Source organism: Siniperca chuatsi, linkage group LG13 (genome assembly GCF_020085105.1).
Source record: "Siniperca chuatsi isolate FFG_IHB_CAS linkage group LG13, ASM2008510v1, whole genome shotgun sequence".
NCBI lineage: Eukaryota > Metazoa > Chordata > Actinopteri > Centrarchiformes > Sinipercidae > Siniperca > Siniperca chuatsi.
Window position 1 is genome coordinate 6,076,452 of NC_058054.1, and position 12,521 is coordinate 6,088,972.

The 12,521-nt window shown below is 42.7% G+C and overlaps 1 protein-coding gene across 1 annotated transcript; it reads right to left on the reverse strand.

Annotated features, from left to right (window-relative positions):
• Positions 1-876: 876 nt before the first annotated feature.
• On the reverse strand, positions 877-10,773 carry LOC122887454 (zinc finger E-box-binding homeobox 1-like). The gene is given in 7 exon segments (XM_044220707.1): positions 877-2,242; positions 2,244-2,655; positions 3,340-3,517; positions 4,952-6,448; positions 7,271-7,473; positions 8,592-8,771; positions 10,422-10,773. Coding segments are annotated over 7 exon segments (2,601 nt in total). The 5' UTR covers positions 10,423-10,773; the 3' UTR covers positions 877-2,112.
• Positions 10,774-12,521: the final 1,748 nt, after the last annotated feature.

The window sequence follows — 12,521 nt, forward strand, 5'->3', positions numbered from 1 at the left end:
ACCAGTCACACACATCCCTAAAAGGTCCTAAATTAAAAGTTTATTCATCCAACAGGTTGAGACTTTCAAGTTTTAATATCCTTTATTCTTTAAGTTCATTCCATTTACAGTGGTGTGCAAAAGTGTTTGCCCCCTTCCTGATTTCTTATTTTTTTGCATGTTTGTCGCACTTAAATGTTTCAGATCATCAAACAAATTTAAATATTAGTCAAAGAGAACACGAGTAAACACAAAATGCAGTTTTTAAATGAAGGTTTTTATTATTAAGGGAAAACAAAATTCAAACCTACATGGCCCTGTGTGAAATAGTGATTGCCCCCTAAACCTAATAACTGGTTGGGCCACCCTTAGCAGCAACAACTGCAATCAAGCGTTTGCGATAACTTGCAATGAGTCTTTTACAGCGCTGTGGAGGAATTTTGGCCCACTCATCTTTGCAGAATTGTTGTAATTCAGCCACATTGGAGGGTTTTCGAGCATGAACTGCCTTTTAAGGTCATGCCACAGCATCTCATCTTCAGGTCAGGACTTTGACTAGGCCACTTAGGATGGCTAAGAGCTAGTATGTTTCCATGGTAACAATCAGTGACTCATGATGACCGGTGGTACCAAATGATGAAATGTTTGCTAACAGTGTTGTGGAGCAAGTAATGGCAAGGAAAAGTTGGTTTTTTTAGAGTGCTATAAACTGTTGGAAATAGTGCAGCACAGACTTGTAGCAGATCTAATGCATGCACTGTATATGATTTTAGGTTGTGGAACTTTCTTGTATTATTACTCTTTGCTGAATTTTCCCAGTAACATTTCCTTAAAATTGTTGAATTCTTCCAGAAGGAAAACCTTTTCTGCTGGAGTGAACAGAGCTGAGCGGTTTGCTGTTGTTCACATCAGCCAGAGCAAAAAGTCTTTATTTACTCAGAATTCACAGTAAGTTGTCATACTTAGAGTCAAACTAGACAGCTTTGTGCAACAAATTCATTTGGACGTATATCTAAAGTCTGATCCCAGGTCAGATTCACATTGTTGACAACAAACACATTAACACTCAGTCCTGAATCTCTTTAACTCATTCATATTTACCTAACTACCCCCCCCCCAGTAGTCTGAAGTACGAAGCAACTCAGAAATGGCGGGACGATCTAAATTTGGCTTTGAAATAAAAAGGGAGAAACTGCTTCATAACAAGATCCTTCATTAAAACAGCAACAACTTGTGCTTTTAAAAATCATTGTCAATTAAACAAACTTCAGCTCCCAGAACCACATTTTGGGTTTTGTTTGAATGATACAATATATTTTAGTATGAAAAATAATCTCAAGATAAACTACAGTAATGTACACTACATTACACAATAAAATATAAAGACTATAAAACTTCTAAAAACTAAACAGGTACATTGTTTTTAATCTGTGAAAAGGGTTCTAATACTGCCATTGTTGAAAAAACAGAGAGGACACATAAAAACAAACACATTAAAACAGACTAATACTATAAACACTGTTCGGTAAAACCAACTGAAAACACACAGACCACATTCACTAACGTTTGTTACCTGAAGTGCGGGACAGCAATTTTTGCTTTTTTACTATCTGAAAACAAGTGCACAAGTCTGAATACATTTATAATTTTACTATAAAATCCTTCTGTCTCCATTTTACTTGAAATTGATCTTGGTTTTGTATATTTTTTGATTTCTTCAGAGCCAACCTGGTGGAGCAGAGGGTGAAGTTGCAGTTCTAACATTCCCTGCATGTCTTTATCTTCGAATATTTCAATCTGCTGCAACAGAACATTTTCTGTTTTTACGCATTTTACACATTTTTTAAAACTTTGACCAATTGCGGTCCAGCACCAGGGCTGCTGAGCTCCGACAAAGCCATGCGTGGCCCTGAGCCAGAGTTTGGCCTGCCCTTTTTGCAGTAGGAGTGATTAATTGGACAGTAGGGTTAGGTTAATTCTCCCATCAGTGCCCTTGACCATTAGAACTGGAGTTGGTCCCCAGGTGCTGCCCAGCGGCTGCCCACTCCTCTTAATGCTTAGGATGGGTTAAATGCAGTGAACGAATTTCACTTGACGTTGTTCTGTGTAAGATTGTGTGACAAACTTAATTCTTCAGTTGTTAACCCCTTTCTCTTCGTCCTTCTTTTCTTCAGTTGTTTCCTCCATGTGATCGTTCCCCAGCTCGATCTCCACCACATCACAATCAAGCTCCTCCACCTTCTGTCCCTCCACCTCTCGTTGTCTCGCCCTCCGCCACCTCCTCTCCGTTCTTGTCATCAAAGTTACCGTCATAGATCTCGCACTCGCCATCGTCCATACAAATGGCCTCATTAGCCTCCTTCTCGTCTGAGTCCAGTTGGGAGGGCGGGGTCGTGGTCCGGCTGTCAGACTGCGGTCCGGCGCTGGGGCTGGGGCTGCCGAGCTCCGACTGAGCCCTGCGTGGCCCTGAGCCGGAGCCAGAGTTTGGCCCGTCCTTCTTGCAGTAGGAGTAACGGTGGGTCATGTGCTGGGAGTATGAACCAGAGTGAGAGAAACGCTTCCCGCACTTATCACACTGGTAGGGTTTCTCACCGGAGTGCAGCCTCGAGTGTTCGATCAGGTGGTGTTTGTGTTTGAAGGCCTTCTTGCAGATGTTGCACTCGTGGGGCCGTTTTCCTGCAGATGATAGAACAAAGAGTCAGACAGGGACCCAACTGCCTTTCTCTGCAAAATAACTGAAACAGTCAGACTAGAGTAGAAGAGTAAATACTACAACTGATAATTTGAGGAACGTTGTTATTAAAGACATTTAAAATATTCAAGCGAAGTGCCTTTACTTAAAAGTTCATTAAAAGTCTTCAGTGATTTATGGCTTATCCTTTTAAGGCAGTGGTACCCGACCTAGGGATCTGGCCCCCCACAAAGGGTCACAAGGGAGGGGTTGTCAGATAATTAACAAGACAGCAGAAAAACATTGCTGCTACACAAGATTGTTTTTCTTCTTAAAAGACTTTTCTCTAGTCTTTTTCCTTTTTTCCTTACAAATGATTTAAGCATGTTCAGAGCTGAAACAATTAGTTGATAAATTGACAGAAAAATATCTGGCAACTATTTTGATAATCCATCAAAGTAATTTTCCGAGCAAAAATGCCAAATGTTGCCTTGTTCTTGCTCCTAAATTGTGAGGATTTGCTGCATTTCTTTTTTAAATGAGAATAAACTGAAATCTTTAAGGTTTTGGACTGTTAGCCGTACGAAACAAGCCATTTGATATCGTCCTATGCTTTGGAAAATTGTCATGAGCATTTTTCATTATTTTCTGACATTTTGAAAGCCGAATGATGAATCGATGTCTTATACCTGTATGTTCATATTTGTGCCTGACCAGGGATCCATTCTTCTGGAAGGCTTTGGAGCAAAGATCACATTGGTAGACTTTGTTTTCCAGCCGTCGCTTCTTCATCAGCGCGGCCGAATCGGAGTCATTCTGCTCCTCCACTGTGGAAACACAGTCAGAGCTGCTGTCCAGCCTCTTCTCCTGTTGCAAATGGAAAAAAATACATTTATCATTGTGGTCAAAATAATTAATGTGTAAAGGCGGCGGCAATAACCTACAAGTGAGGAAATTTAGCTTAGTGATCACTGTTGGAATCCCCAGATTGTCTGAGAGGTCTGGATGGTGAATGTTAATGTATAAATCTCTTCCTTTGAGTTGTCCTTGAAAATGATACCTCAGGTGCTGCAGAGGAGCTGCTCTGTGGTCAAGGCTTAAAAACTAGATTAAGTCTGAAAGTGTGAAGGTATGTAACTCAGTAAGAATGAGGCAGGGTGCTCTTGAACAATAAGATGTCCTGCTAAACAGAACTCTTCCCTGATAGTTTATTAAAAAGTGGTTACTTTGGATTCAAGTTTCATTTGGAATATTTAACTAGCAAGTCAAAGAAACCAGGAGGTTTAAACATGTAGTCCTCTGGCATGCTATCTAAAAGAGCACAGTCAGGTAGAGGTGGACTGCCAACCATTTCAGAGACAAAATCTCTCTACAAGAATCCCTCAGGGGGTTTAAAGTTTGTCTGCATGACTTCCAGATAACTAGGAAAAAGTCCACTCTCATCTGTTGACATAATCCCTGCAGCAGCCTGGGCATGCAGATGGTTTCTGTCAGCCTCACCTGCATCATTCGAGAGAAAGTCACTGAAATGTGTATGATGATATCATTATTGACTACAGTAAAGAAACTACTGCCATGTCAGCTCAGTTGAAAACCTACAAATACAGATGCTAAGATACCTGACTTATTAGAAACTTCTTGCTCACCAGCTGCAATGCTAGTTAAGAAGTCATTAGTTGACAATTAATCAACTTTCATAATTGATTAACCATTTAAGTCATTTATCAAGCTGGTTCCAGCTTCTCAAATGTGAGGATTGACTGCATTCTCTGTTTTATGTCATTGTAAATGGAATATCTTTGGATTTAAGAGTAAAAATCACCTTGGTCTCTGGGAAATTGTGACCTTTCACTGACATTTGATAATGATTAATCAATGAGAAATATGATTGAAAGATTCACTGATAATGATAATCATGGTTAGTTGCAGCCACAAGAAACATGGATGCTATTATAGCCTGAATATTACTGCTATGTACTGAACTCACAGCTAGCTATCACTAGCTATTTACGGGACCGAAGACCCTAAAGCGTGAAAGCAGTTTGCAGTTGAATAATAATCAAATTTATTACTAGGAACATCTGTCACAGTAGCTAATGCATTCAAAAATTAATCCACAACTTTCACTGTTTCCAGGTCATCCAGTGTATGTTTTTGGAGTAGTTTTAGACATGTGATGGAAAAGTGGTTACCTGACAGAGTGGCTTCTAGAACAGCTTTATAATAAGAAATCAAATTAAATTGTCTAAAAGCCCACAGAAATAACATTCTTTGGTATACATAATGTTTAAAACAACCAACCTTATGGCCGTTTAGTACGACAGTCTTTGCTCCAGTGGCATTGCAGGTGAGCTGGGGGATGAGGATGGTGCGCTTCGTTGTGGTGTTCATCGCGCTGAGACAGCCCACTGTGCCCTGACGAGCGATGACCACTAATGTGCGCAGCTTTGCGGAAATGACGAGGTTGACAGGTCGTCTGGACTTAGGCATGGTGACAAAGATGGTTTGACCCTCCAGATCCTCCTTCCTCAGGCAGGTCAGGTTCAGGGGCTGTTCCTGCTGCTTAGCCGGGGGTGTTTTTGTTTCCAACGCTGCTGCGATATGTTTAGGAAGGGAGACGTAAATCGGCTCTGCCTGGGAGTCCGGGTCCTCTGGGTCTTCTGGCTCACTTTTAACGATGATGAGGTCCCCGGTGTTGGGGCTTAGTGGTGAAGAGTCTGACGGGGAAGCGCTGCCAGATTCTGATGAGGCTTTGTTGGATGTTTCTTGAGTGCTGTCTTCCTCTGCCTCTCCATTCTGATTCAAGGCGTCCTCTGAGCTGGAATTTGTGGTTTCAGTCTTTTTGGGAACTGCTGTAGTGTTTTTGCTGCATTTGCCCACATTTTTCCCAGAGTTCATCCTGGCAAACCACTTTCTGACCACATCCATGGGAATACTGACAGACTCTGAGATCTTTGTCAGCTCCGCCTCGCTGGGGTTGGCATTGGAGGCAAAGTATGTCTTCAGGAGTGAGAGGAGGTCATCCACAGGTGGCTCCTCCAGCGTCACCCCGGCCTCGCTTAGCAGAGTAGCGAACGAGGGGTCCAAAGCGGCGGAGTCAATGGCCTCCCCATTGGCTGCTTTGCGGTGCTGGAGGAGGTGTAACGCCTCCAGGTTGTCGGGACAGTCGTCGCATAGTAAACATGCACTGGTGCTGTTGACTTTTGGCATCTGAGCTGTTTGGGTGTCTGAAGTCTTAACAGTTTCTGTCTGTGTGACTGCCTCTGTCTCCATGATGGGCACTGATTCTGGCTCTGCCTTTACAATGGTGAGGTCGGCTACCTCTGGAGTAGGGGGTTTATCTGTTTTGGTTGGGGTGGGGGCTGCAGCAGTGGTGACAGTGGGAGGGGGAGGAGGATTGTTTTTGGCAATAAACGGTGCAGGCTGGGTAGTGGCAGTGGTGGCGGCTGCAGGGCTAATGCTGTAATTGATGATCTTTCTGGTGCCGTCGTGATCCACAAAGGCCGGCAGGCTGATGATCTGCTGCTGGGGCTGCTGGACTACAATTCCCTGCTTCCCCTGCGTCACCACCCCATTAGCTGTACCCAGCACCTGCCTGAACACTTTTTCGTCCATCGCCACCTTGAGCACATTCTGCAAGTCATTCAGATTGATGCTGATGGGTGACATCAGACCGACTGTTGGTACGACCATAGCCACACCCTGAGGCAGGGTTGCAGCTGCAGTTTCTGGTGCTGCCGTCACAGGCTTGCATTTGATACGGTTGAACTTGCGTGCTCCATCTGTTCCTCCTGTCGACTGGGAAACATGACGCAGAGACAGACCAAAAAAATAAATAATAAACAGACAATGACTGTGATGAAACTGCAGCATGTGTCCATATAGAAATAAGTAAGAAACTCTACTTTTAATATTGTCAGCATGAGCCGTTTAGTATTCATGGAGGTGAAGGATCAAATATAACACTGAGTAAAAGCTTTGACCTTTTTAGAAAACACAGTAAAGATTTACATTTTATTCAGTTTTATTGTCGGTCAGAGGTTTAAAGGGAACATTGATTATCTATGCAGAGGTTTTTGTTAATGGATAGATTTGCAGATTGCAAAGCTGCATGTTGATTTTGAATGAATAATGAATCACAGTGCATTAAAGGAGACCTGGAAGTCGATACATTTGTCAGGTGACCAGCACTTACAGCTAATTTCAGTTTCAACACAGCTAATTAAAGTTACTATGAACTGGGAAAAAAGGCAACAGGAAATTAATTGTTTGCGAATATGAGATCCAAATGTATCTAGTAAAGCAGATACAAAAGTAGAAACAAGTCTAGTCTGTAGTTATCTGAATTAAAGTCCAATACGAATAAACAAGCCACAAAATAAGACTTCCAAAAAGAAATAAAACTAAATATAGTAAGACTTTTCCAGCCTTGAAACCAGATGATATTTATTTTTAAATATTTGAGACTCTTAAGAACCACAAGTTCCCTAAAACAGGTCATGGTCACTGCTTTATCAGGAAAGATTTGATCCTGTGTTTGACACATCCTATAACAAACAGTTTAAAAACTCTCTTGTCTTGCACTTTGACAGAGTTGATGCCTTCAGGCTCTGATGTTACCTGCTCCCTGGTGCCCCTGTGGTGTTTCATGTGCTTCTTCAGCTGCGAGCGGTAGGTGAAGGTGTAGCTGCAGTGTGAGCAGCTATAGTTGTCCTCGCTGGTCTCGTGGCAATACATGATGTGCTCCTTCAGCGAGGCATTGCGCTTGTAGCCCCGGGAGCAGTAGGGGCAAGTGTGCAACTGGGAGAAGGAATCTGGTGTGCCTGTTTTTCAGGGAGAGGTACATGGAGGGTGATGCTTAAATTCTGCCATCTTTCACCTGACCTAACCTGCCAGTATGCGTCATTGTAAGTGATTGTCAGATGGTCTAACAGCTTCACCCGACTCCACCCACCCACACCTTTCCAAAGTCTGCTTAGTTCTGTGACCGAGCATTTCTGTAACCGATGATCAGACAGTCACAGCTGTGAGCCTATTCAGTCATTATTTCCTTTGACTCGAGTTGCCTTGGCTTTAATAGCTTGTAACGAAGCACTCGATTCACGTAAACTGTACTTTGAAATTGAACGTGTAGCTAGATATGTGTAACTATCTCAAAAGTCTGTTTTCTGGTTGTAGTGCCTGAGTGGATTTTGTGTCGTTGCTACCATACGCTGCTATGTTTTACACAAGCACAGTGCACTAGCTTGTGCCAATAGCGAATTGTTACAATCAAGCTAAAACGAAAGCTGTCTGTATGTAGTCTAACTGTTTAGCTTAGTTTGCCATGTATCTTAAAATTTGGCAAATTCTTGTAAACTTAGCTGCTGGCTGAGACAGAAAGGGGGAGGTGAAATGATGCCCCCTATTTGTGGCCAGGAATTACACATTGTACCTTTCTAAAACTCTTCACAACTGCAAGAAGCAAAAATCCGTCTAAGGGGCAGAAATAGGTGAAAGGAGCATCAGCGCTCTTCCACACACTCACACTAAAAATGTTACTCCTTCCTGGTTTGTTAATGTCTTAACTAAAGGAGCAAACAGGCTGGTTTCTACTGCAGGTGCAGCTGACATGACTCAAGTAACTGAGTAAATAAAAAATTTCAAAAACAAGCCATATGAACTATTTCTGCTGTAGCACACTGTTGTTGTGTAAGCCTGCGGGTGTACTGGGCAGCTCTGAAAGAGGGCACTGCTGAGAAAGAGCAAACATGCTCTGCAAACCTTCCCAGGATTAACAGAGATAATGAAGATCAATCTTGAAAAGTCCAGTCTAAAGCCAGGGAAGGTCTGACATACATTTACTTCTATAAAAATATTGCACAGCCTATGGCTGGAATGAAAAAATACATACTGATACTGATAAACAATTCATCTTCATGTTTCTATGATGGCATCTCACCTCCATTCAAGGAGCCATTGTGGGGTAATACTGTTGTGGTGGCGTCATGGCTGTCCTGCAGCGTGGTCACATCAGCTTTAGCGACCTCCGGCTCCTGCAGGCTGTCGTCCTCCACAATGCGTAGCTTGTCCTCGTCATCAGAGTCTGAACTGGCCTCCAAGCCATTGTTGAAGTTTGTCACTGCAGATAAGAGAAACAGAGATGGAGGATGATCTAACATGTACCACTTAGAGTAAGATTTTAGCAGCTACACCTTATAGTGCTCATTCTGATTCCCAGTGCTGAGGAGTCAGCACCCTGCTGCTGTAATTAGTGTCTGATTTACATCTGGGATGAAGAATAAAGGATCTTACCCTCTAAAATTCAATTAAAAAGGTATGCTAAAGAAAGTGGACGATATGTTGAGACAATTGAGAAGACATAAAAAAGGACAAACTGCAGCCGTGAGGAAAAATAATCACTTGTACATCAGCCTTAGAAAGCACATCTATTTTACACTGTGCTGCAGTCAGTGAGTTTGAATTTAGTTGACGGTGTGTGTGTGTCGTGTGTGTTTAGCACAAAGTTATAGATGATGGAGACGTGTGGGTATATGGAGATCTAAGTGGTGATGAGCAATATAGTTATTTAACTGCTTTTCCACTGTCGGCATGTGTGCACTTAAGACTGTGCGCACAAATGAATATGTCTGTACGCTCCCCTCAGGGAAGCTGTACGTCTTGGTGGAGGTGCTGAAGACGCCTGAAGAGGAGGAGAACTTGGGTAGTTTGTTCAGACGAGACAGTTGTGTGCACACACACACACACACACACACACACACACACACAGGTCCCAAACCACAAAACAAGGCCTGTGTGTGTGTTCTAAGTGTAGTTCTGAACCTCTTTATGAAATGGGAAGCTATTTCAAGTAGCACACTCACACGCCCTTACAGCATGCACTGCAGACCAGATGACACACACACACCTACAGTGTCTATTCACACCCACAATGCCCAGGGGCAAAGTTCAGGGCAGGGAAAACTGTTTAAACTGAGTGCACACAATTTAACTCTCAGTGGTGCAGCCTCTGAAACTGAGGGAAACAACGACGCATGAACAAACGCCGTTATACATATTGTTTTTCGGCACTTTTATACACTGAAACGTATCTTATTATTCCATTCACTAGCCTAATACAATACCGTAGTCTAACGTTACAAATACATCCTACCCCCCTCCCTTATTTATTGAAATGTAGCCTAATGTGCGCTCCCATGGGTGCTGCCATTGTTGTGTGACGTCAGGAAACTGCTTCTTCATGAAGTCTGGGCAGATGAATTTGCTCCGAGTTCACAAGTAGGAACTCCGACTGTCTGTGGCGTCCCTGTCTGTACTTTTTCTAGCAGGAGGTCGGATTTCCGAGTTGTCCCGAACGCAGCATTAGCCAGCGGCGGCCACCACATAAATGTCAGCTGACAAAACAAACAACAATGGCGGCCCACAGGGCAAAAGCCATGGCAGCTTTCCTAGTTGACAAGTAATTGCCAGAATGGACTGTAATGTTCACAATATGATTTTACGCAAGTACGCAACACAGGCGTACGCCGGCGTCGTAAAGGTGCAGACCCAAAATGTCCCAGTTGTATGCATACCGCATGCAACAGTACGTACTAAAAGTATGCGATTTGGAAAGCAGCGAACACAGTGATATTGAGGTATTTCAAAAACAGCAACGACAGAACTCGGCGGCACGTTAACCTCACAACAACAAAAGTAGCCTGAACAAGATAAAGCTTAAGTCGCAGTAAAACACTATTATTATGTGTCTGCCCAGACAAAAGCCTCTTACTTGAGATCGCCTCGGGTAATGATTTACTTGTACCGCCGGCCCCCGTATGGCAGCGGGGGAAACAGCGACATTCAAGTAAAAGGGAGCAGGGTGCAGCAGTATCCTTCTTCTTAAGGAAAATGGTTAATCCGTATCCTCCATCTGCAGGCAAAGTATGATCGCCGGATGCACAGCGACCTTTCTCAGGATCCAGACGTGTTCGGTGAACACAAAACAGTCTGTTGCTCGTCCAGTGAGTTGGAGACTGCAGCCTAGGCTAGTTAAAGTACAAATGCTTGATGAGAAGCAAGATAACTCCTGCAGCAACTTGCCTCTCATTGGACAGGCGGTGTCGCACGGGGGTGCCCTGAAGCTTATAGCCGTCGTGACGTCATGGCCGCATCACAGGAATTCCCTGAGTTCCTGTGGGTCTCGTCCAATGGGAAACCAGGAATTGGATCCAAACCAAATCTCGCACTCAGGTGAAAATCGCAAGGCCTGATGGGTGTTTGGCGCCGTTTCATTGTGCAGGCTTTTGTTTGTTTTTAGGCCTCTCTTTGTTCACCCACGTGGTGAGGTCCCAACATTAAATATAGGTCAGAAGATGGAGACAAGACTTTTGCTGGTTGCTGTTTCAAATCCAGATATACAGTATATGTATATGTTATCTCATAGATAGTGACAGCAGGAGAACAAAATTACATCCTCCATGCGTCTACTTGGAGCTAGGTAAGCTTTCATTAGTGTATAATCACCTGAAAATAAGAATCGTTGTGTTTTTCTTACCTTAGAATAAGCCGTTATTATCTACTTGGGGAGCGGGTCCCGTTCCACGGAGGCTGCCATGTTGTACCTCCATGTTTCTACAGTAGCCCAGAACGGACAAACCAAACACTGGCTCTAGATAGGGCCTTTCGCGATGAATCTGAGGACCCTGGGCTGACAGGAACATGAACATTGAACATGAATTATCTGAAAAAATTATTTAGGGCCACTAATAAAATATTTTAGCCTCTTTGAATTTCAGCATTACACTTACAGTGTTAAAGCGCATTTACACTGAAACTGTTCAAACTACAAAATTCTGCTTTTATTGTGCAGCAGTTTGCTATGGGTAAAAGTGCATTATAAGCGTACATTTTCATTACCTGGACATTAGGAGAGTTTTCTCCCATTAAAAAGCTGCTCACGCCCCTGCGGGAATACTCCGACAAATGAAAAGGTAACTGTCTTATTCTCCTGGATCTCCAACATGCTGTTAGAAATCCATTTTCAGCTAATCTTTGCTGGCTCAGAGAAAACCCTGCTGCTTGCTTTGTCTTATTATAACCCCCCACCTTACTATCACATCATTGCCTTTTCCTCTAATTGCGCATAATAACTTTTGCACACTCAAATCAGCCATGTAGATAATCTGCCATTTTCCCAAGGGAGAAAAAAACTGATGGTTAGATTTCATGGATTTATATTCAGATAGAGCTCCAAATTCTCCTCAGCACTCAGAGGACACTGGTTTAAATTAATAATCATGGATCACGACTCAATTATTTATGAATGATTAGTGCTGATTTCTGCTCTCTTTAATACGTTGTGCTCTGCAGACTTCAATTCTTTCTGGTATGGTAAAGGTGTTTTGGATGGTCTTCTGGCGCCACCTGGTGATAAATCCTCATTTTGCTTCAGATACAGAACATAAGTCAGTATCGACTCTCTTCCTCAGTTTTTGACAGTTTGAAATTTTCTGCTCAGCAAAACAAACCGGATTCCAGTTCATGAATTTTTATGTCTGAGCATAATAGATTTTTCTGCAATTTGAAAAATAATATATTAACCTTTTATTTAGTAAGGTGAGATCAAGATCTCAAGAACAAGAACATCAAGATCTCTTTTGTAGGAGAGGCCTGAGTACAGCAGGAGAAACAGAGCAGGGACACCAGTCACACACATCCCTAAATTAAAAGTTAATTTAATTTATATGGTGCAAAGTACTGGAAGGCAGTGTTTAAATGTGAGAAGAGCTGTGATATACTGAGGCAGCTTTAGTAGGATACATTTACAGTATAGTGATAGTGTGCAGTTGTGAGGACCATCCTACTTTCTCATATATTACAGAGATGAGTA